The sequence below is a fragment of the Cynocephalus volans genome, chromosome 9 (assembly GCF_027409185.1).
Source record: "Cynocephalus volans isolate mCynVol1 chromosome 9, mCynVol1.pri, whole genome shotgun sequence".
NCBI classification, from domain to species: domain Eukaryota; kingdom Metazoa; phylum Chordata; class Mammalia; order Dermoptera; family Cynocephalidae; genus Cynocephalus; species Cynocephalus volans.
Genome location: NC_084468.1, coordinates 5,417,226 through 5,436,922, shown reverse-complemented (window position 1 = coordinate 5,436,922; position 19,697 = coordinate 5,417,226). Strand labels below are relative to the sequence as shown.

Below are 19,697 nucleotides of genomic sequence, written 5' to 3'. Positions count from 1 at the left end.
CTCCACCAACTGTGTGATCTCACACACGCCAAGAACAAGGGAACTTCAAGAAGCTCATGCAAAGATTTGCTTTACCTTTTAATTCGACTTTCCCCGAACTTTTTGAAGTTCCCTCCTACTGTCTCTGAAAGCCAGTTTTAACTCCTTGTAACAGAGACAACCATCCCCACGACAAGCCCAGATTGGGGGTTCGGCGTGAGGCAGAGGGGTTACCCGGGAAGGCTCCCGGAGGCCCGAGCTGCCCCGACCTTTGCGCAGCAGCCAAGTGCAGAGCGCGGGCCGCGCGGGTGCTGCAGGCGCGAGCGCAGCGAGCACGAGCCGAGGGCGCGCCGTGGGCGAGGGGGCGGCTGGGGGACATCTGGCGGGCTTCCGGGGGAGGTGGTATTTGGGATTGGGCTCAAAGGATGGACAGGGACGTTTGGAAAACTGGAGATTGGGGCGCAGCGCTGGACGGCGTTGCACAAGCGCCGCCACCCGCCGGCCGGGCGCAGACGACAACAGCTCCCGAGTCCCCGCCCTCCCGCTCGCTCTTCCTGCCCCACCTCCCGGGGGACCCGGAAGTCGGTCCGGCGCCGTCCCGCCACCCGCCGGCCGTGGGGATGGGGTCGCTGCGCTGGCTGCCGCTGCTCGTGCACCTGCTGCTGCTGCGGCCGCCCGGGGCCCGGCCCGCGGGCCTCATCCGGGCCTTCGTGGTGCCCCACAGCCACATGGACGTGGGCTGGGTCTACACGGTCCGGGTAGGTGGCCGGCGACGCTTCCCGCGCCCCCAAAGCTGCAGCTCCTTCCTCCCTGCGGGATCGACTGTGGGTTTGCGTCCTGGGTCCGTCGCCGGCGCAGGAGGACCGGCCTGGGTTCTAGTGCAGGCTGCTGTGGACAGGTTGAGTCGCTGACTTTGGGCTGTCCACTTCCTGTCTCTGAGCCTCAGTTTCCCCTTCTGTAGAGTGGTACATTGATTGCATGGGTCACTGCATTCCAGGCTCGAGAGGGGTGTGGGGTCCCCTATGCGGGGTTGACGGCAGTAACCCCTTTTCTGGATAAGCCTGGAGCAGGAGGGGTTGGGGCTGGCTTCGGAGCAGGTGGACGTCAGGTGACCGCGGGAAAGCGGGCTGCGGCTGCCCCCTGTGAGCTGAATATCGGAGGCGACCCCTGTCCCCCTAGGACAGGCTTTGGGGTTGGACCTGTGGTCACCTCATGGTTCTGCTCAGCACCTTGGGCAAGTGGCTTTGCTTCCTGAGCCTCAGTTTCCTCATCTGTAAACTGTTAGGAATGTTCTCATTACAAAGAAATAATTAAGTTTTGTAATGATGAATATACTAATTTCCCTGATTTGATCATCTCACGTTGTGTACATGTGTTGAAATTCCACACATATGTATGATCAATGTTTCAATAAAAATAAATAAATAAGAGAAAAAGGGAAAATAAAAATTAAAAAGATAAAATAAAGTGTTAGGACGCTCCAGGAGTGGTGGATGTCAGATTTCCACACAGCCAGGGCTGCTGAACTGGAGTTGGGGGCCAGGCCTCAGGGCAGCCCTGGAGTTCCTGGGGAGGAACTGGCCACCAAGGCTGCCTTCCCATCCCTCTCTGGCCCTGGAATGGGAGGGGAGAGTGGGAGGAACCACATCCTTGTCATCTGTACAAATGCAGTCACCGTTAGGCGTGTGCCCGACACTGACCAAGGCGTGTAGTGGTCAGCCGATCCCCACGACTCTGCAGAGTTCCTCCCCCAGCTCCCCTCCACCCAGCCACCCTGGCCTCCCTGCTCTTCCCCTAACACCTCCAAAGCCATTCCTGCCTCAGGGCCTTTGCACTGGCTGTTCCCTTGGCCCAGAATGCTTTCCTCCCAGATAACTGCACGGCTCAGTCCCTCCCTTCCTTTGGGTTGTTCCTCCAAAGTCACTTGCTTGGTAAGGGCTTCCCGGCAGCCCTGTCTCTGCCCCTACCCCCTCTACCCCTTCCCACTTCATGTTTTTCTCCGAAGCACGTGTCACCGTCTGTTTATTTAGTGGCTCGTGGGTGGTCTGTTTCCCCACTAGAACAGAAGCTCCCCAGGGCAGGGGCCCTGTCCACTTTGTTCACCGCACAGCCTCGCCTGCCTGACAGAGCAGGTGCTCTGGGAGTGTGTTGATGAATGAATGATGAGAGTCTAAAAAGACAGAGAGGAAGCCTCTGGTCTCCTTCGGTTTCTGGGGTGGGTGATTGGGTACTATTTTGCAGGCCTCCTCACACTCTCTCTTGGAGAGAGGAAAGAAATGCCTAAATAAGTGGACAAAAAACCTTCTGTGATTATGGATGTAATAATCTTACAAAGGACATTAATGAGCAGGTAGCCCCACATTTTAAAGAGAGAGAGATGGGAAGAGGTTTTGATGCTAAGTGTTAGATCCAGTCCTGGGGTGCATTCACCAGCCTCTGGGGGAGGTGAACCACCCAGAGATGGAGACAGCTTAAGGGCAGGGGGAAGCGTGCCCACCACTCCCAGTTTCCAAAGAGGAAACTGAGGCCCAGAGAGGGTCGGTGCCTTGTCCAGGGTCACTCAGGAATAACCCCCATGCCTCCTGTCTCCTGCCCAGTGCTCTTTCCATTCATTTAATGAGCACTCTCCTGGCTCCACTGTGTGCAGGGCCCTGGAGACTCAGCTGGGAAGTGGCTGCAGCTCCATCCCTGAGAGCTCCCAGCCTGGGGGGAGGCAGCAGCCAGACCCACAGGGAAATCCGATGTCTCCTCTCAGCATCAGCTCCCACCACCCACTTCCCCCATTCATTTTACCCCGGGCAGGCCCCTTTGGGGTCACTGGACCATACTCCCCTCACCCATTGCACCCTCATGGCCCTGCTTGCACGTCCCCCTCTGGGAAGCCATGGCTGACCCCTGGGCTGGGGGGGCGTGTCCCCCTGCCCACGTGGTGTGTCGTCGGTTTCCTCATCTCTCTCCCCAGGAGAGCACATTCTCAGTGAGGGGAGGAGAGCCCATGTCATCCCATGTGTGTGTGGCACAGAGTGGGCACCGAATAGTCACTGGTTGGATGAGCGGTGGGGATGGGAGAGAAGAGCCCCCTGTGCAGATGTGCCCTGCAAGTGGCAGGGGTCCTGGGGACACTTGGTCTCGCTGGATTTTTCTCTCTGCTCCTCTGGCCCGAGCCCTCCAGGAGCCCCCACTGGGGCTGGTGTGATGGTGTCCCTCTTCCCAGGAAAGCATGCGGGCATACGCGGCCAATGTCTACACCTCCGTGGTGGAGGAGCTGACCCGCGGGGAGCAGCGCAGGTTCATCGCCGTGGAGCAGGAGTTCTTCCGGCTGTGGTGGGACGGCGTTGCCTCGGACCAGCAGAAACGCCAGGTAACATGGTTCACCAGGTGACACAGGGTGGCCCTGGTGGGGTCAGCCGAGAGAGGAGCAGCTGGGGTGTCCCAGTGAAGACCTAGGGCTGGGCCAGGATTGTGCCCGTGCAAACCATGAGGTCGAACCCCCTCCCCTCCTGGGCTGTTCACAGGGCTTGTTTAGATCAGGGTTTAGTCAGCTCCAAGAGACAGAGACAGACAGACAAACAGAGACAGAGAGAGAGGGGAAAAAAAGGTTTTTCTTTAATCCTGGCCATTATTGAGAAAATTGCCAGCTCTGGCAAGCCAGTTATGGATTCCCAAGAGGCAGCTCCAGCTGTTGCCAAGTGCATCACCTCCTGACACTGGGCACTCCCCAGGTGGTCCTGAGCCCCACACTCCCTTCCCTCATTTGTGTCATCTGGCTGGCCCACCGGGCACAGGAGTTGGGACCCTTGATGAGGGTGCAGCAGTCCCGGTGGTTTGTGGGCGGTCAGCCAATTGCTCACACAGTACAGAGAGTCAGAGTCCCCCAGTCCTGCCTCAGCTGCCACAGGCCACAACTGGCCTCTGTGAGTGGCAGGTTCCACTTCTGTAAAATGGGGGTGACCTCCCTTTCTCAGAGAGGTCATGCCAAGAATGAAACATGAAGTTAGCACCTAGAAAAATTCTCAGGAGCTCTTAGTTTCCTCCCCAGCATTCACCTTCTTTCAAAAGTCACTGAATGTGCAGTTCAGAGAGGCTGAGTGACTTGCTCAAGGTAACACAGCTAGGAAGGGTGTCCACCAGGTCCTGCTGGAGGGGGTGTCTCTCAAACCTGCAGCATGTCAAGTCTTGAGGAGGAGCCTGATGTTTGATGGGTGCTTGCTGTATGCTGAACAGTGGAGATTGTGAATCTTCTTTACAGAGAAGGTACAGGTTCAGAGAAGGCAGGTGACCGGCCCGGAGTCACATAGCTTATAAGCAACAGGTGGTGGGATTCTGAGCCAGGTATATCTGACTCAAAGCATAGCTCTCCAGGGTGTCCAGTGGGCATCCACACTTCTTATGTGGACACCAAACCCAGGGGTCTGTCTCCTACCCCCTGAGAGAGGCAGGCTAGCATGGCTGGGTAAAGACCTGGGCAGGAAACTTCTGGCAAAGCTTCCTAGAGGCAGAAGTTGTTGACTGCTTTGTTCCCTGCTGAATCCCCAGTGCCTGGGCATTGCCCTAAGTGTAGTAGGTGCTCATTTAATATTTGTTTACTGAATGATCTACAAATGCCGCACCTATAGAAAGCAAACCAAAAGTACAGTCTGTAAACGGCATGGTGGCCTAACACACCACGTCTTTGGCCACTGTTTATCTTTCCACCCTTTCATTCATTCACTGATTCAAAAACTGTTTATCAACTAATCATGAGACAAACCCAAATTTTGCAAAATAACTGGCCTATTATTTTTGAAATTGTCAATCCCATGAAAGAAAAGGAAAGTTGAGGAACTATTCCCGATTAAAGGACACAGAATGGAAATGACGATCAGGCACAGCGTGTGATCCTAGAGTGAATCTTGCCCTAGAAAAAAAGGACATTAGTGGGACAATTGGGAAAATTTTCATAAAGTCTGTGAATTAGATAGTAATGCTGTATTAATATTATATTATATTATATTTCCTGATTTTGATCATTATACTATGATTTTAATTGTCCTTGTTCTTCCGAAACACATACTGAAGTATTTAGAGCAAAGGACACGCTATTGCTGACTTTATGTGGTTTGGAAAAAACACAACCTGTGCAGAAAGAGGGGGTAGTGCTGAGTCAAGTGGGTCAAAAATGTTAACAGTGAGCGAATCTGGGGAAAAGGTACATGGGAGCTTTTGGACTATTCCTGCAACTTTTCTATAAGTTTAAAATCATTTCACAAGTAAACATATATATATTTATATATCAAATAATATATGTATAAAAATATATATATATATAAATAAAATACCGGCCATGGGCCACATGCTTTCTAGGTGGGGGGGACACAGTGTGGACCAGCACAATGTCCTGCTTTTGCAGAATAAGCCAGAGTGAGGAATGTTACAGAGGTCACAGAGGCACTGTAGGCTTGTCCCCCTCAGACTCAGCAAAGCTCGGGGGTTGTAAGCTGGCTTTGCTTCTCTCCACCCACCTATGCCAAGGTCCGCGAGCTGCTGGACAAAGGACACCTGGAGTTTGTCCTCGGAGGCCAGGTCATGCACGACGAGGCAGTGACCCACTATGATGACCAGATCCTACAGCTCACAGGTTTGGCCACCCTTCCCTACACCCAAGGTCCCTTGAGACCTCCAGTGGGGCTAAGACTGGGTATCTGAACCCCCAGGTTCTGAGCTCTGTCTGCCCTGCATATCAGGGGACCTTGACCAGGGAAACAGTGATTGCTAGTACCACGTTCATACCTGGCCAAGGGAGCTGAATGTGGGATTAAGAGCATGGATTCTAGAGTCAGATGGCCTGGATGTACTCCGGCTCTGCCATTTCCCACCCTGTGCCCCTGGGCAAGGGAAGTAACTTCATTGTGCCTCAGTTTCCTCATTGATAAGATGAGTTTGGTGGTAATACCTACTCCAGAGGGTTATTGTGAGGATTAAATTGTGATAATTCAAGTAAAGCATTTTTAGTAGAGTGTGTGGTTCCAGAGTAAATGCTCAGTAAACGTTAGCTGTCTTCACCACCATTACCACTACCACCACCATCATCTCCATCATCATCACCACCATCACCACCATCACCACCATCACCATCATCACCATCACCATCATCACCATCATCATCACCACCATCATCATCATCACCACCATCATCACCATCACCACCATCACCACCATCATCACTATAACCACCACCATCATCATCACTACCATCACCATCATCACCATCACCACCATCACCATCATCATCACTATCACCACCATCATCACCATCACCATCATCACCACCATCATCACCATCACCATCATCACCATCATCACCATCACCATCACCACCATAATCACCATCACCACCATCACCACCATTACCACTACCACCACCATCATCTCCATCATCATCACCACCATCACCATCACCATCATCATCATCACCATCACCACCACCATCATCACCATCATCACCATCACCACCATCACCACCATCACCATCATCATCACGTGACACCATCATCATCATCATCACCATCATCACCATCATCATCACCATCATCATCACCATCACCACCAGCATCGCCACCATCATCACCACCATCATCACCATCATCACCATCACCATCATCATCACCACCATCATCATCACCACCATCATCATCACCATCACCATCACCACCATCACCACCATCATCATCACCATCATCACCATCATCATCACCATCACCACCATCATCACCACCATCATCATCACCATCATCACCACCATCATCACCATCATCATCACCATCACCATCACCACCATCACCACCATCATCATCACCACCATCACCACCATCTCCACAAAACTTTAAGAGAGCTATTTCAGCAGGCCTCACATCCTGGCCTCCCTAACCAGTCTCACCCACTCTGCTTCCTCAGCTCTGTTGCTACTCCAGCAATGACACGTGCTACCTGTCACATCTGTGCATTTGTTTGTGATGTTTCCTCTTGTTGTCACCCTCATCCTCAAGATGTAGCTGAGGAGTCCCTCCTCCAGGAGATCTCCTTTGCCTCCCTACAGTTTCTTATCACCTCCCTGCCTTACTCCAAACCTACAAGTTGCCCCTGGCAGGGACCCCCCCATCTGGCTCATTCTGGATCTCCCGGTCTCAGCATAGGGTCTAGCTGAGACAAGTGCTTGGCATGAAGAACAGAGGGTGGGTTCTGAGCTGCCCTGTCTCAGGGGTGCCCACAGCTAGGGTACCCTCGCCTCTGGTCTCACCCTCCCGTGTCCCCTTCCTTGAAGCCCAAGTGCTGATCCTGCAGGCCTGACCTATAGCATGGCAATTGGAAGCCCCAGGAAACATGGGTCATGTTTTCTGACTTTGGGCAGAAAGGGCCGCTAGAGACCCCATAGAATGAGTGGATTCCGTGAGGCTCCATTTCCAAAATCATCCAAGTTCAAGGGGCCCTCAAAGGATAGAAACTTGGGTTTCTTTCACCATAACTGCCTTGTTCTATGTACAAGACATATGCTTATTTTTTTCAGTCCTCAGGGCAGTTCCATAGATGAGAAATCTTACAAATGCCCATTTGTAGGAGAAATTTGAGGCTCAAATGCTGCTAAAATGTGCCTGAGTCACACTCCAGCTAAGTGACGGGTCCCAAATCTGACCCAACCCTCGCCCATCAGTGAGCTTACTCGCTGGCTAAGCTTCCTCTCTCTGGTGGCTGACCCAGGTCCTTTCCTATCTATTATCTCGCAGCTGCATCAGAACTGCCTGGTAGCAGGTGGTACTGTTAACAATCCCACTGTACAGATGAGGAAACTGAGGCAGAGAGAGCCGCAAGGATGTGTATGCAGTAAGCAGCAGAGCTGAAGCTCAAGCCCAGGTCTCTCTGGCCCCTGGGCTTTCTCTGCTTGTGGTCCCCTGGGTGGGAAAGGATGGTGTGTACCAGATTCTCAGGGTGGTGACAGTGGTGGTGGTTTTAGTGGCGGTGCTGGTGATATCCCCAGGGATTCTGGCTGTGAATTGTGTCTCAGCTGTGTTGGGGTGAGATGTGCTGGGCCACCCCTCACTGCCCTGGGTTTCTTCATCCTCCATCTCATCTTTGTGGAGACCCTGCTGTGACATAGGCCCTGGGCAGGGGAGGAAGAGGCGAGCAGACGGGTGTGGCCTCTGGGCTCAGCCCAAGATGGTTCCCAGGCAGAACTCAGGGGGGTGGATCTTAGGGGCCAGGGGCCTCCCGGCCTCTGATCTTCTCCTGGGGGCATCTGGGGTTCTGAGGCGTCTCCTCAACCCAGACCCCTCAAGCTGCCCCCTGGGGCCTGGGGGCATCGAACCTGCCAGTGAGCTCACTGTTCTTGCCTGCCCCTCCCCCAGCCCCTGTTCTTTGCAGTCATGCCAACACCCACCTTCATTTCAGATGTGACATTTCTAGTGAGGGAAAGCATTTGTTCCTAGCACCCGAGTAATCACTCAGACAAAGCTGGGTGTGGGCTGCAGCCCTGGGGATGGGTGCTTTCGACTCCCTCCCTAAGATGACAGCTTCCAGCTGGGATTCTCAGCAGAGGCCTGGAAGAGTGGCAGATACCAGAGGGAGACCCCTCTTACACCCATCTGAATGAGAGACAGCCCAGCTTGGGCCTCAGAGGCTCTGGGGCTCCACTGGCCAGAGTGGAGAGCAGAGAAGGGCCCGGGTGGGGGCAAAGGAGATGCCTTGGACTGTCCTGGGTGGCCACTAGTATCCTGGTTACTCAAACCCAAGCTCTCAGCCCTGTCCCCCAACCCTTCTCTTTCCCACTCAAGCAGTGATCTCTCTCTCCCCTGTATTGTCAGTTTCTCGTCGACTTCCTCGTCCTTTTGACTCCTCCCCAGCAGTGTTTAAGACCCATTCAACATTAGCTTGAAAAGGAGGAAAGCAAGTCCCTCCAGCTCAAGTCGTAGCCACATTTCTCATCTCCCCATCTCCTCCACCCTCAGCCCCTGCAGTCTGGCCTCTGCCTCCACACACTGGCGAGCTGTAACTTGACCCATCACTGCACTGGTTAGGATACTGGTTCAGCTGCTTTAATGGAGATGAAATGACAGTAGTTCTAACAAGAGGAAAGAAAAGGTGTATTTCTCTCTGTGGAAGAGTCTGCAGTGGCAGGCCATTCTGGGCAATTGGGTGCTCTGCCCCACGGGGTGATCCATGGATCCAGGTTCCTTCTGTCTTATTGCTCTGCTGGCCCCTACCGTGTTACCCACCCAGGTTGCAAGCTGAAGCTGGCTCACCTGACCTAGTTGTCATTCAGGAGGGTGGGGGAAAAGGAATGGTGGAGAGGGGCAGGCAGCTTCCTTGTGAAGGGTGACCCAGAACCTGCCCACGTTCCTTTGCCCACATTCCTATGGTCATGCTCAGTCACATGGCCCCCTGGCTGCAGGGGCGGCTGGGGAATGCAGTTCATGATTTCTGCTCATATCCCATTGCACAGAACCCAGTCACATGGCCTCCACTGGTTGCAAGGGAGGCTGGGAAATGTAGTCTTTGGCTGGGAGTCCATGTGCCTCACTGAAACCAGTAGGGAGTGTGTGGTTCCATTACTAAAAGGAAGAAGTGGAGAGAGTATACTGGGAGCCAATTACTATTTTCATTCGTTAATCACCTCTTTCTGAAGTTCTCAGGAACGCTTTCTGCTAGAGGGCTGGAAAACCTGAGTAACAGTGACTTGTGTCTTAAGGACATTTACTGTTTACTTAACAACGTGGTGATAGTTTGGGTGCTGGTTAGGCAGCTCCTTGATGTCTGTAATTCTCGTGACCGTAACCTCGTGGTCACAAGGTGGCTGCTCTAGCTCCAAGCAGCATGTTGCCTTACATATACATTCAAGGCAGGAAAAAGCAGAAAGGGACTTTCTTCCAACTCTCTTTTTTAATTAAGGTGGAAAATCTTCCCCTGAAACTCAGCAGACTTAACACACACGTTATTGGCTATATCCATAGTCCATACTGTTAAAAGATAAACTTAGACACAATAAAACTTTAAAGAGTTTATCTGAGCAAACAGCAGTTCATGAACCAGGCAGCACCAGACTACAGGTGGTCCAGGGCTCCACGGAGGGGCATGAAGGAAGAACCATTATAAGGTGTGTCTGGAAGCAAGACAAAGGAAATACTTGATTGGTTCAAGTGGAAGGTCTCTGGTTAGAGGTTCATTGGCGGTCTCTAATTGGGTAAGCTTACGATTTGCTTTTTGCTGTTTACAGTGAGATGGGTTTCAGTTTGCTGGCGCAGGCACCCAAAGTGCTAGAGCCGCCTCAGCCTAGTGGCCTCTCAATTATTGAAAAGTGCCTGCCTCTAGCTGCCAGACGGCACAGGAGAACCAGTATCTGACGGAAGGGAATGGGCTGGCCGTGCTCGGCTCAGACCAGCTGTGCTTCATCCCTCGAGGCCAGGCATGGTGTTCCTGTGTTACACCTCTCGCTGTGTAACAGAGACATAAAAAAGATTACTCCAAGCACCATGAATGCAATGAGAAGCCCAAAGGGACGGCACCTCAGCAACTCCTCTGTTAGAAGGAGAAACTGGCTACAGCCCGAGTTAGTTTTTGTTTCAGTTTTTATTGTAAAGACAAGGAAATTACAGGAAAAGAACAGATAGTTAATCAGTCATAGTAAGCACCTAAAGAAACTGGCTGTGTAACAATCTTTATCCAAGCATGTATGGTTCAAACTAGTTTAAACAATATACCATCAAGAGTCATAAATCTAAGCTATGTGACAGGTAAAAGAAACAACAAGATAATCATTAAAGTGCCTGACTTTTTGAGAAACTCAAAGAAACAGCTTAAAGCAAAATGTGGACTGACCCCCATGTACTAACTCATCTAGCAGAACGTCCTTGGAAATCTTAACTCACATGTTTTCCCATCATTTAAGCTTTGTTGTATTAAGGGTTATTGCCCTCAGAACGATCCCTGTTTTGCTTTAGTTCTCTTGTTCACATTAAAGACTTTAGGCCTGTGTGAGTTTCCTTCTCACAAAATCTTCCAATGAACCCATTATATTAACAATCCGTGTATACAATCCCTTACCTAAACAGTGATTAGAATTGGTTCGGTGGGCTCTTGCCCCCAAGATGTAGGCTCTTGCCTCCTATCCAAGGACTTTTGTCCCACTCATGCATTACCTAAAAACCCTATCTAATAATCAAATAGGAATCAAGATTTCTAGCCCTCTACATTCCCGAAGGAAGCCAGGATTCTGCGAGTGGAGAGGGGCTGCTGAGCTGGCAGCGCCCCGCCCCGACAAGCCTCCCTGCCCTCTCTCGGTGTGGTGCCAATGACACTGATTGTCCTGCACCCTGCACCCCTCCAGGTCTCCCTGCCCTCAGCCGTCTCCTCCTCTGCCTGCCCAGTTGGCGTTCCTGAGGTCTGGGAGCATCGCTCCTAGTCTACACTCCCTGGCTGATCCCTCTCACCTCCTCTGTGCTTGTGACCCAGATCCCCCTCCGCCCCACCCTACACCTCCCAGGAGTCACCTCCCTCCCTGTCTTGGCCTTGCCTGTGGATCTGATCACTGCTCTGTCCCAGAATCCCAGGCATCATCTGGGCCTCAGCCAGTATCCCCAGGACTGGGGAGTTCATCAGTGAAAGGCACTTTGGCTCTAGACCAGTTACTAGAATTCTCCAAGTCTTTGTTCTCCGTCCTTAAAATGCAGATTCTAATACCCGTCTCTCAGGGCGTTAGGAAGGTAATATTTGGTGGAGGGCTTGGGAACCTTAGTCAATGCTTACACAAGTCTGGGGCTTTATTTCTCCCTAGAGCACTGCACCCAATGTCTGTTTGTCTGCAGTGGCTCTTGAGTAATGACTGAATACATGAGCGGTTGGATGCTTCTGGCATAGAGCCTGTGTATTCATTACCTCTTGCCATGCAACAAACTGCCCCAAACTTAGTAGCTTTCAACAGCAAGCACTGAACGTCTGTGGTTTCTGTGGGGGAAGAGTCAGGAGGGGCTTAGCCGGGTGGATCTGGCTCAGGGTCTCAGGAGGCTGCCCTCAGAGTGTCGGGGGGCTGCAGTCCTGAGGGGGCTGAGGCTGGAGGGTCTGCTTCCACACTCTCTCACGTGGCTATGAGACAAGGCCTCGGTGCCTCACAGTGTGACTGCTCATGACATGGCAGCTGGCTTCTCCAGAGGAGTGGCCCGAGGAGAGGGCAGAAGTGAGTGAAAAAGATGCTGCCTGCCTGTGTGCTCTAGGCTCAGAGCCGCGCACCATCACCGCCACTTCAGAGTGTGCTCAGGAGGGAGCCACAACGTCCCGCCACCTCCAGCCCGAGCCCCGCCCCGCCTCTGCAGGAAGTGTCGATCATTTACAGATGTACTCTTGAACCACTGCACCCTTAGACTTGAGTTCACCTTTAGCCTTTTATCGTTAGTGTTGCCCAAGAACTCCGCAGCAGTCATCAGAATCAGTACTTTGTCCAGTTCGTGCAAGAATCCTCACGTCCACACTCGCTACGACACAGCTGAACCTTGAGGGCATTGCACTGAGTGAAATAAGCCAGCCCCAGAAGGACAAATCCTGTATGAGTCCACTTACGTGAGGGTCCTAGGGTAGTCGAATTCACAGAGACTGAAAGTAGAGTGGTTGGGGCCAGGGGCCAGGCGAAGGGGGACAGAGAGGGAGTGTTTAATGGGGACAGAGTTCCAGTTTGGGAAGATGAAGAAGTCCTGGAGATGGACAGTGGTGACAGTTGCACGGCAGTGTGGCTGTGCTTGATGCCTCGGGGCTGTGCACTTGAAAATGGTTAAGATGGTCAGTTGTGTGTTTGTCAGGTGTATTTCACCACAATTAAAAGTTAAAACCCTCACCTCTGACAACCAATGTGACCCCACTTGGCCTTTAGCTGGCAGCTGGACGGGTGGCACCCTGGGAGAGCATGCAGCGTGGGGACAAGGGCCCACCCTGCCGGTCACCAGCAAGGCGGTGCTCTTTGCAGAAGGACACGGGTTTCTCTATGAAACGTTTGGGATCCGGCCACAGTTCTCCTGGCACGTTGACCCGTTTGGCGCATCTGCCACGACCCCCACCCTGTTTTCCCTGGCGGGCTTCAATGCCCACCTCACCTCCCGGATCGACTACGACCTGAAGGAAGCCATGCAGGAGGCCCAGGTGAGTGGTGCACCACGTGTGCACTGCGTCCTCCCTGTGCTACTCTGTCGTCTCAGAAAGCTGCTGCTGTGTGCAGAGCTCTGGGCATCCTTGGCAGCTCTGCAGGCTGTCGGGCTGTTCCCCCACCAGGAGTGCCCTGTTCTCCTGCAGGCCTAGCAGCCGCAGGCCAGCGTGACCGCCTCCTGCTCCTGCCCGCAGTGGGGCCTGCGCTGCACTGAGTCCTTCTTGGGTCCTCCTGGGACTAGAGCGGAGCTGCACTCACTGAACAGTGGTTGACGCATAGAGGGAATGGCAGGGCACATTCAGCTGGGAGTAGGGTCAGCAGAGACTTAACAGCTCCTCAGGTGTGTGGGCAACTGTTACAGGAGTGAAACAGTAACAGTAAAAAAGACAGCAGACACTAGGCCTGGTGGCGCGCTCAGGAAGCACCAGGCCTGTGTCTGCAGGGCTGGTTCCTTCTGAGGGCGGAGAGGGAGGGACCTGCCCCAGGTCTCGCTCCTTGGCTTGTAGACGCCATCTTCTCCCTGTGTCTTTACATCATCTTCCCTCTGTGCACATCTATGTCCAAATGTCCCCTTTTTATAAGGACACCAGTCCTATTGCATTAGGACGCACCTTACTCACCTCATTTTAACTTCATTATCTTGTTAAGACCCTTCTAAAAAAGGTCACGTTCTGAGGTACCGGGGGTTAGGATTTCAACATCTTTTTTTAGGCGGCCACTATTCAACCCATAATAGGTGGGTAGAATTATAATTATCCCCATTTTACAGATCGGGAAATTTAGGCCCAAAAAGGTAAGTATCCTGCCCAGGATCACTCTGGTAATAAAGTTCTGGAGGTCAAGGGTAGACCTGGCCAGCGGGAGTTTTACAAAAGTGGACTTAGGCTCTAGGTGGGCAAGAAAAGTAATGTTTTTATTGTTAGCAGGGGCTATTAATCCTCTACTGAATGCTGACAGGTCAGCTGGCTTCACCTGCAGATGGCCCGGAGAGCTGGGTGTGGATGTCCCCATTTTTCAGGCAGAAACCAGGTCACAAAGGGGCTGGCTGGTTTGCTCAATTGGTCAGGGTGCAGTGCTGATAATACCAAGGTCTAGGGTTCAATTCCCTGTACTGGACAGCCACCAGAAAAAAAAAAGAAAAAGAAACTGGGTCATAGAGGGATTAGGGACTGCGTATGGCTCCAGAACCAGGGCCTGATGGAACTAGGATTTCATCCCTGCTTTGTAACCCAGAGCACTCTCTAACCATGAGAAAGATTAAAAGTTGACTGCACACCTGGTAAGAGGTAATGAGCTCCCCGTGCCTGTGGGTATTTCAGCGGAGTTAGAATGAGCTTCTCTTAGAGGCCTTGGCAGAGAGAAGCCTGCACTGAGGAGCAGGTGGAGTGGTGAGCAGCTGCTTCTGGAGGGTAAGCCCATGACCTACAGCGTGTGGCTTTGGGAGCACCTGGTGAGAGGAATCTCATGGAGGAGAAGAGGGAGCTCTTGTCCTTGGTGAGGGCAGGCAGGAGAGACCCAAGTGGGGCTGGGGGAGACAGAGCCAGGGCAGTGTGTTGTCCCTCAGCCCTCACTCTGTACGCCCTGGGTTTGCAGGGGCTGCAGTTCGTGTGGCGAGGGTCCCCGTCCCTGTCGGAGCAGCAGGAGATCTTCACGCACGTCATGGACCAGTACAGCTACTGCACCCCGTCCCACATCCCCTTCTCCAACAGGTATGTGCTTTTCTGCAGGTGCCTCCCACCTGCCTGGGGCCTTTGCACAGCCTGGGAATCAGGACAGCCATCTACCCAGCCCCTGCAGCTCTTATGCAGCTTTTTGACAACGGCTTGTTAAACGTTGCCACATTTGATTTCCCACTTCTAAGCCTCCCCAGCACAATGGGTTGTGTTATTAAACCCATTTTACAGATGAGAAAACTGAGGCTCAGAGAGGGTAAGTGACCAGCTGAAGGTCACCCAGCTGGTAAGTGGTGGATGGGGGATTTGACTTCAGTTCTGTGTGACTCCAAATCGCTTCTTGTTATGAGTCCCTGTCCCAGTGTAGGATTATTTGAAGGACAAGGTCCACTGATTTCCAGCAGCCTCTCCAGTCTTATATCCACCCCACCCTTTCCACACCCTCCTGCAGGGCACAATGGAGCCGCTAACACCCTCCACCTCACCCATGGCCTCTGTTAGTCTGACTTCCCTCACCCATGATGACCAGCTGCCTCCCTGCCTCCGTCCCACCTGGGCTTGGAGCCCGTGCTGGGTTCCAGACGAAAGCATGCCAGCTCTGACGCTGTGGATGTGGGGGGTTGGTGTGAGGGTCAGTCCTCGTCCCTGTCAGGGACCACGATGAAGAAGGCAGGAGGAGTGCGAGGAGGAAAGGGTCCTGCACAGAAGCTCCGCAGTGAATCTGCTCCTCACCGTCTTGCAGAACTGCCTCCTGTTCCGATCACCTCCTACTCACCCCACTGGTGAGCAGAGATCCCCACCCACAATGTACGAGATGGCCAAACACCAGCACTGGACAGATGAGGGTCGACAGCTGTTCATTGGTCACATACATTCATGGTGCCAGGGAGGAGGAGCCCACGCTATATGTGACCTCATGGGGCTGTGCCAGCGAGCAGTGGACAAGCAGGGGCAGCTGTGTAGACAAGAGTGTGGCATGACCCCAGTTTCCACAGAAGGACGTGATTGGTTTGTTTGAATCATTTCACCAGCTGACAGGGAGGTGACACCTGTTAGGTTGAGGACCGGGTGGGGAATGGGCCTGGCGGGGAGCCTTCCTGCTGGGTGGGGGGCATATAGTTGGTGAGAGGATTTAGGGCCCTGTGAGACTCAAAAGATGTCACAAGCACGAAGATGAGGAACTTTAGCGTCACAATACACCTTCCCCAGAAGGGATCAGGTGAAGACATGGTGGGGACCAGGAGCGATCCACGGACAACTCCCCGGGCAGAGAGGATGGGAAGGGAGCCCAAAGGCATGTCCCTGGAGGCTTCTCAGAGCACCTGCCTGGGCCAGCCCCTGTTCAGAGCACTGTCCCTGTATTTCCTCAAAAACACACACAGCAGCCCCGAGGGAGACACTCTGAGTGCATCTCCAAGAAGGAGAAACGGAGGCATGGCGGCCTACCTAATGTCCTGTGGCTGGCAAAAGTGGCAGGGTCAGCGTGTGATTCAGGCCATTGTCACCAAAGCCTCTGTGTCATCCAGCCTGCCATCTCTGGAGTCGGGTGGCCCTGGGTTCAAATCCCAGCTCTGCCCTTTGTACCTAGGAGGCCTTGGGCAAGGTGCCGAGCCCCTCTGAACAGGAAAGGTAGCAGGCGGGGTGCAGGAAGAGCTGGGAGAGGAAGGCCAGACGGGATTCATTAACGGTCGTCACCATCTGCACCAGGCAGTTTCTAGCTCTTTTCTACAATTATTTTCACTTACTCTGGTAACAACCCACCACACATTTTACCAATGAGGAGACTGAGTCTCAGCGAAGTTAGAAGCAGCGGTGCCAGGAGGCTGGCCCAGGATCATGGGCTCCAGACCACAATCCCACGGATGTCACCCGACGCTGCACAGCGTGGGCAGGGAAGGCACTTAACTGGGGGCTCTCCAGACCCCTGAGGCTCATTCTCGGGGTCAGTGCGTGCTTGGGTAGGCTGGAGCCTAAGGCAAAGGAAGAAATCTGTTAATACTGATCCTGTCTTTGTTTAAAACTGACATTTTGATCATTATGGATTTTTTGCATTAATTTTGTTTTTCTAAAGTATTTTATCAAAATATCACTTATGTTGACTACTGAGATTTGAAGCACCCCTCAAATTTTGTACCCAGACGACTGTCTCACTTGCCTCACTCTGCCCCCGCCTACCTGGGGTCCCGAGACCCCAGTGTGCTGGGCAGGAGGTGGCCTGCACAAACGAGCCATCAAATGACTCCCACCTGACCCGCTGCCGGATTGTGGTGGTGGTGGGAGGCAGAGGTTGTTGTTGGCTGCATGTGACAGCTGACAAAATTCAGACCGGGGGCTGAGAAGATGTGCCCGAGGTCCCAAAGCTGGTAAACTGTGACACCTGGATTTGAGCCCTGTCTGTCCACAAATTTCTGTTTTCTCCCCCTCAACCTCTGCTCTCCTGCAGGTCGGGGTTTTACTGGAATGGAGTGGCTGTCTTTCCAGAGCCACCCCCAGATGGGGTGTACCCCAACATGAGTGAGCCCGTCACGCCAGCCAACATCGACCTCTACGCCGAGGCCCTGGTGGCCAATGTGAAGCAGCGGGCTGCCTGGTTCCGGACACCCCATGTTCTCTGGCCGTGGGTAAGGCAGGGTCCCAGGCCCTGGGGTCCTTGACACAGTCCAGGGACTGCTGTGCGGGGTCCAGCTCCTGCACCCAGGACCACCCTATCCAGGAGGGGCCGGGTGACCATCCCCAGCCCAGTGGCTTCCTCCTCCTTCCCTGCATGCCCCTGGGCCTCGCACGCTCTACCAGCGCCCCCCCGGATTCACCCCCAACCTCTTCCACCTGACAGCCCCTCGCCCAGACTGGCCTCCAACCACTGTCCTCCCTCTCCCATCACAACACTGGGGCCAGGCCTGGGCCAGAACCCTGGCTCCCTACTCGGTCACTGTGTGCCCAGAACCCTGTGAGCTTCAGTTCCTCATCTGTCAGATGGCGATAATGACAGCACCTGCTTCACAGGCTTGATAAGAGGTTAACCAAGGGAAGGCGTTCCCACGGGGACAGTGCCCGACACATCATCGTCATCATCACAGCTAACCTTTATTGCGCACCCGCTGTGTGCCAGGCACTGTTCTATGGCATCTATTTGTCTCATCATCTAACTGTCCCACTGGGCCCAGGGGGCAGGCATTGCTGGTATTCCATTTTTCTGTTGAGAGATCTGTGGCCAGAGAGGTTAAGGAGTTGTCCTGAGGACACACAGCTCCTTAGCAAGGCAGCTAGGAAGGGGTGGAATTTGTGCTCAGACCTGGCCAGGTGAGCTCCATAGCCTGCCTGTTTACCCCATGACTGCCTTGTTTCAAAGGTGAGCCTAAGGATAGTAAATGTGAGTCATGACTATTATTATCATTGTTACTGTATTATAAAATTACCATATTATTATAATTAATGAGATTGAAAAGTAGTGATACTGCTGGACTCTAAGAGATGCCCCAGGGCTTCAGCTGTGGGGGCCGGTTTGGGGCCCTTGTTGGCCACTATGGAGAGTGGGAGGGCAGCCGGTGGGGGGCAGGGACGAGCCCATCTTGTGTGGGCAAGGGCTGTGCTCCCAGAAGTACAGGGTGTTGCTCCCGGGTCCGGCCTGCAGGGATGTGACAAGCAGTTCTTCAACGCCTCGGTGCAGTTCGCCAACATGGACCCCCTGATGGACCACATCAACAGCCGTGCTGCCGAGCTTGGCGTCTCAGTGCAGTATGCCACGCTGAGCGACTACTTCCACGCCCTGCACGCTGTCAACATCACCTGGCACGTCCGTGACCACCACGACTTCCTGCCATATTCCACAGGTACGAGCCTTGGGGGCTGGAGTGGTGATTTGGTATCAGGGAGGGTACAGAGCTTCTGCCCACTTCAGTGTCACTGGGCACTGCTCTCTGAGCCCCCAAGGGGTGCCAGGCAGGGCGCTGGGACAGAGACTGGTCCCCACCTGCTTGCCCCACCTGACATCCTGGCTGCCACACACACAGCCTGGTTCCCATCCAGTTGTGCCTCTCGCCATTGCCCACACAGCAGTTTTCTGCCTCCATGACTATGCACTTGCAGTGCCCCCTGCCAGGCCTGCCCCTGCCCCACCCTGCCCTGCCCCACCCTGTGTGTGCCCCTGCTGGTGGCTTCCTGCAACCTGGCTCTTCTGTCTGCAGTCAGGGTGTGAATTAGGCCAAGCCCAGCACTGTTAAGAGCTGGAAGAGTTGGAAAATGCCCTCCCCACCCTGTTCCCAGGCCCTGCCTTGGGCCATCGCGGGGGAATGGTGTTGGCCAAACCGGGTAAAATACGTATTGCATAAGACGTCACAGCCCTTGAAAGGCCCTTGTCGTTCTGTTATGCCTTTGCATAGATGGGGAAGCCAAGAAGGGGTGGGTGGGATGTGGGGAAAAGGGAGTGCATGGGGCCAGGTCACTGCAAGCCAGGACAGATCACGGACCCGAACATAGCCCCCGCCTCCCGCCAGCTTTGCCCAGTACCGGCTTCCACGCACGGACTGACGCGGTTCAAGAGGTCATTTTGGAAGGGAGAGGAGGGAAGGAGATGGGCATGGTTGTAGTGCACCCCTGTGGCAACCCCCATCAGACAGGTGAGGAAACCGAGGCTCAGGGCGGCATCCACTGGCCAGACGGTCACCACCATGTGGCCAGGCTGCCTGGAGCTAGGCCTGTCCAGGGCCTGCCCCCTGTCCTGCCCTTCGGTGCTGTCAGGCAGCCACAGCGATGGGTGAGGGCTGGCCCCGGGAAGTGATCCAATGCCCACTTGGGTGTGGGACGCAGCTCCTTCCCGCACGGGCTGTGGCTCCGGGCATGTAACGACACCCATTGAGCCCCCGTTTGTCTTCAGTGAAGTGGGCTCCCGG

The 19,697-nt window shown here is 53.7% G+C and overlaps 1 protein-coding gene across 2 annotated transcripts in view; it reads left to right on the top strand.

Annotated features, from left to right (window-relative positions):
• The first annotated feature begins 599 nt into the window (after positions 1–599).
• MAN2B2 (mannosidase alpha class 2B member 2) overlaps positions 600–19,697 on the top strand; it is a 41,111-nt gene continuing 22,013 nt past the window's right edge. For both annotated transcript variants that reach the window (XM_063108220.1, XM_063108219.1), the window contains exons 1-7: positions 600–737; positions 3,194–3,340; positions 5,491–5,596; positions 12,959–13,131; positions 14,729–14,844; positions 17,252–17,429; positions 18,440–18,638. In XM_063108220.1, coding sequence (XP_062964290.1) covers positions 600–737; positions 3,194–3,340; positions 5,491–5,596; positions 12,959–13,131; positions 14,729–14,844; positions 17,252–17,429; positions 18,440–18,638 — 1,057 coding nt within the window. The remainder of the gene's footprint in view (positions 738–3,193; positions 3,341–5,490; positions 5,597–12,958; positions 13,132–14,728; positions 14,845–17,251; positions 17,430–18,439; positions 18,639–19,697) is intronic.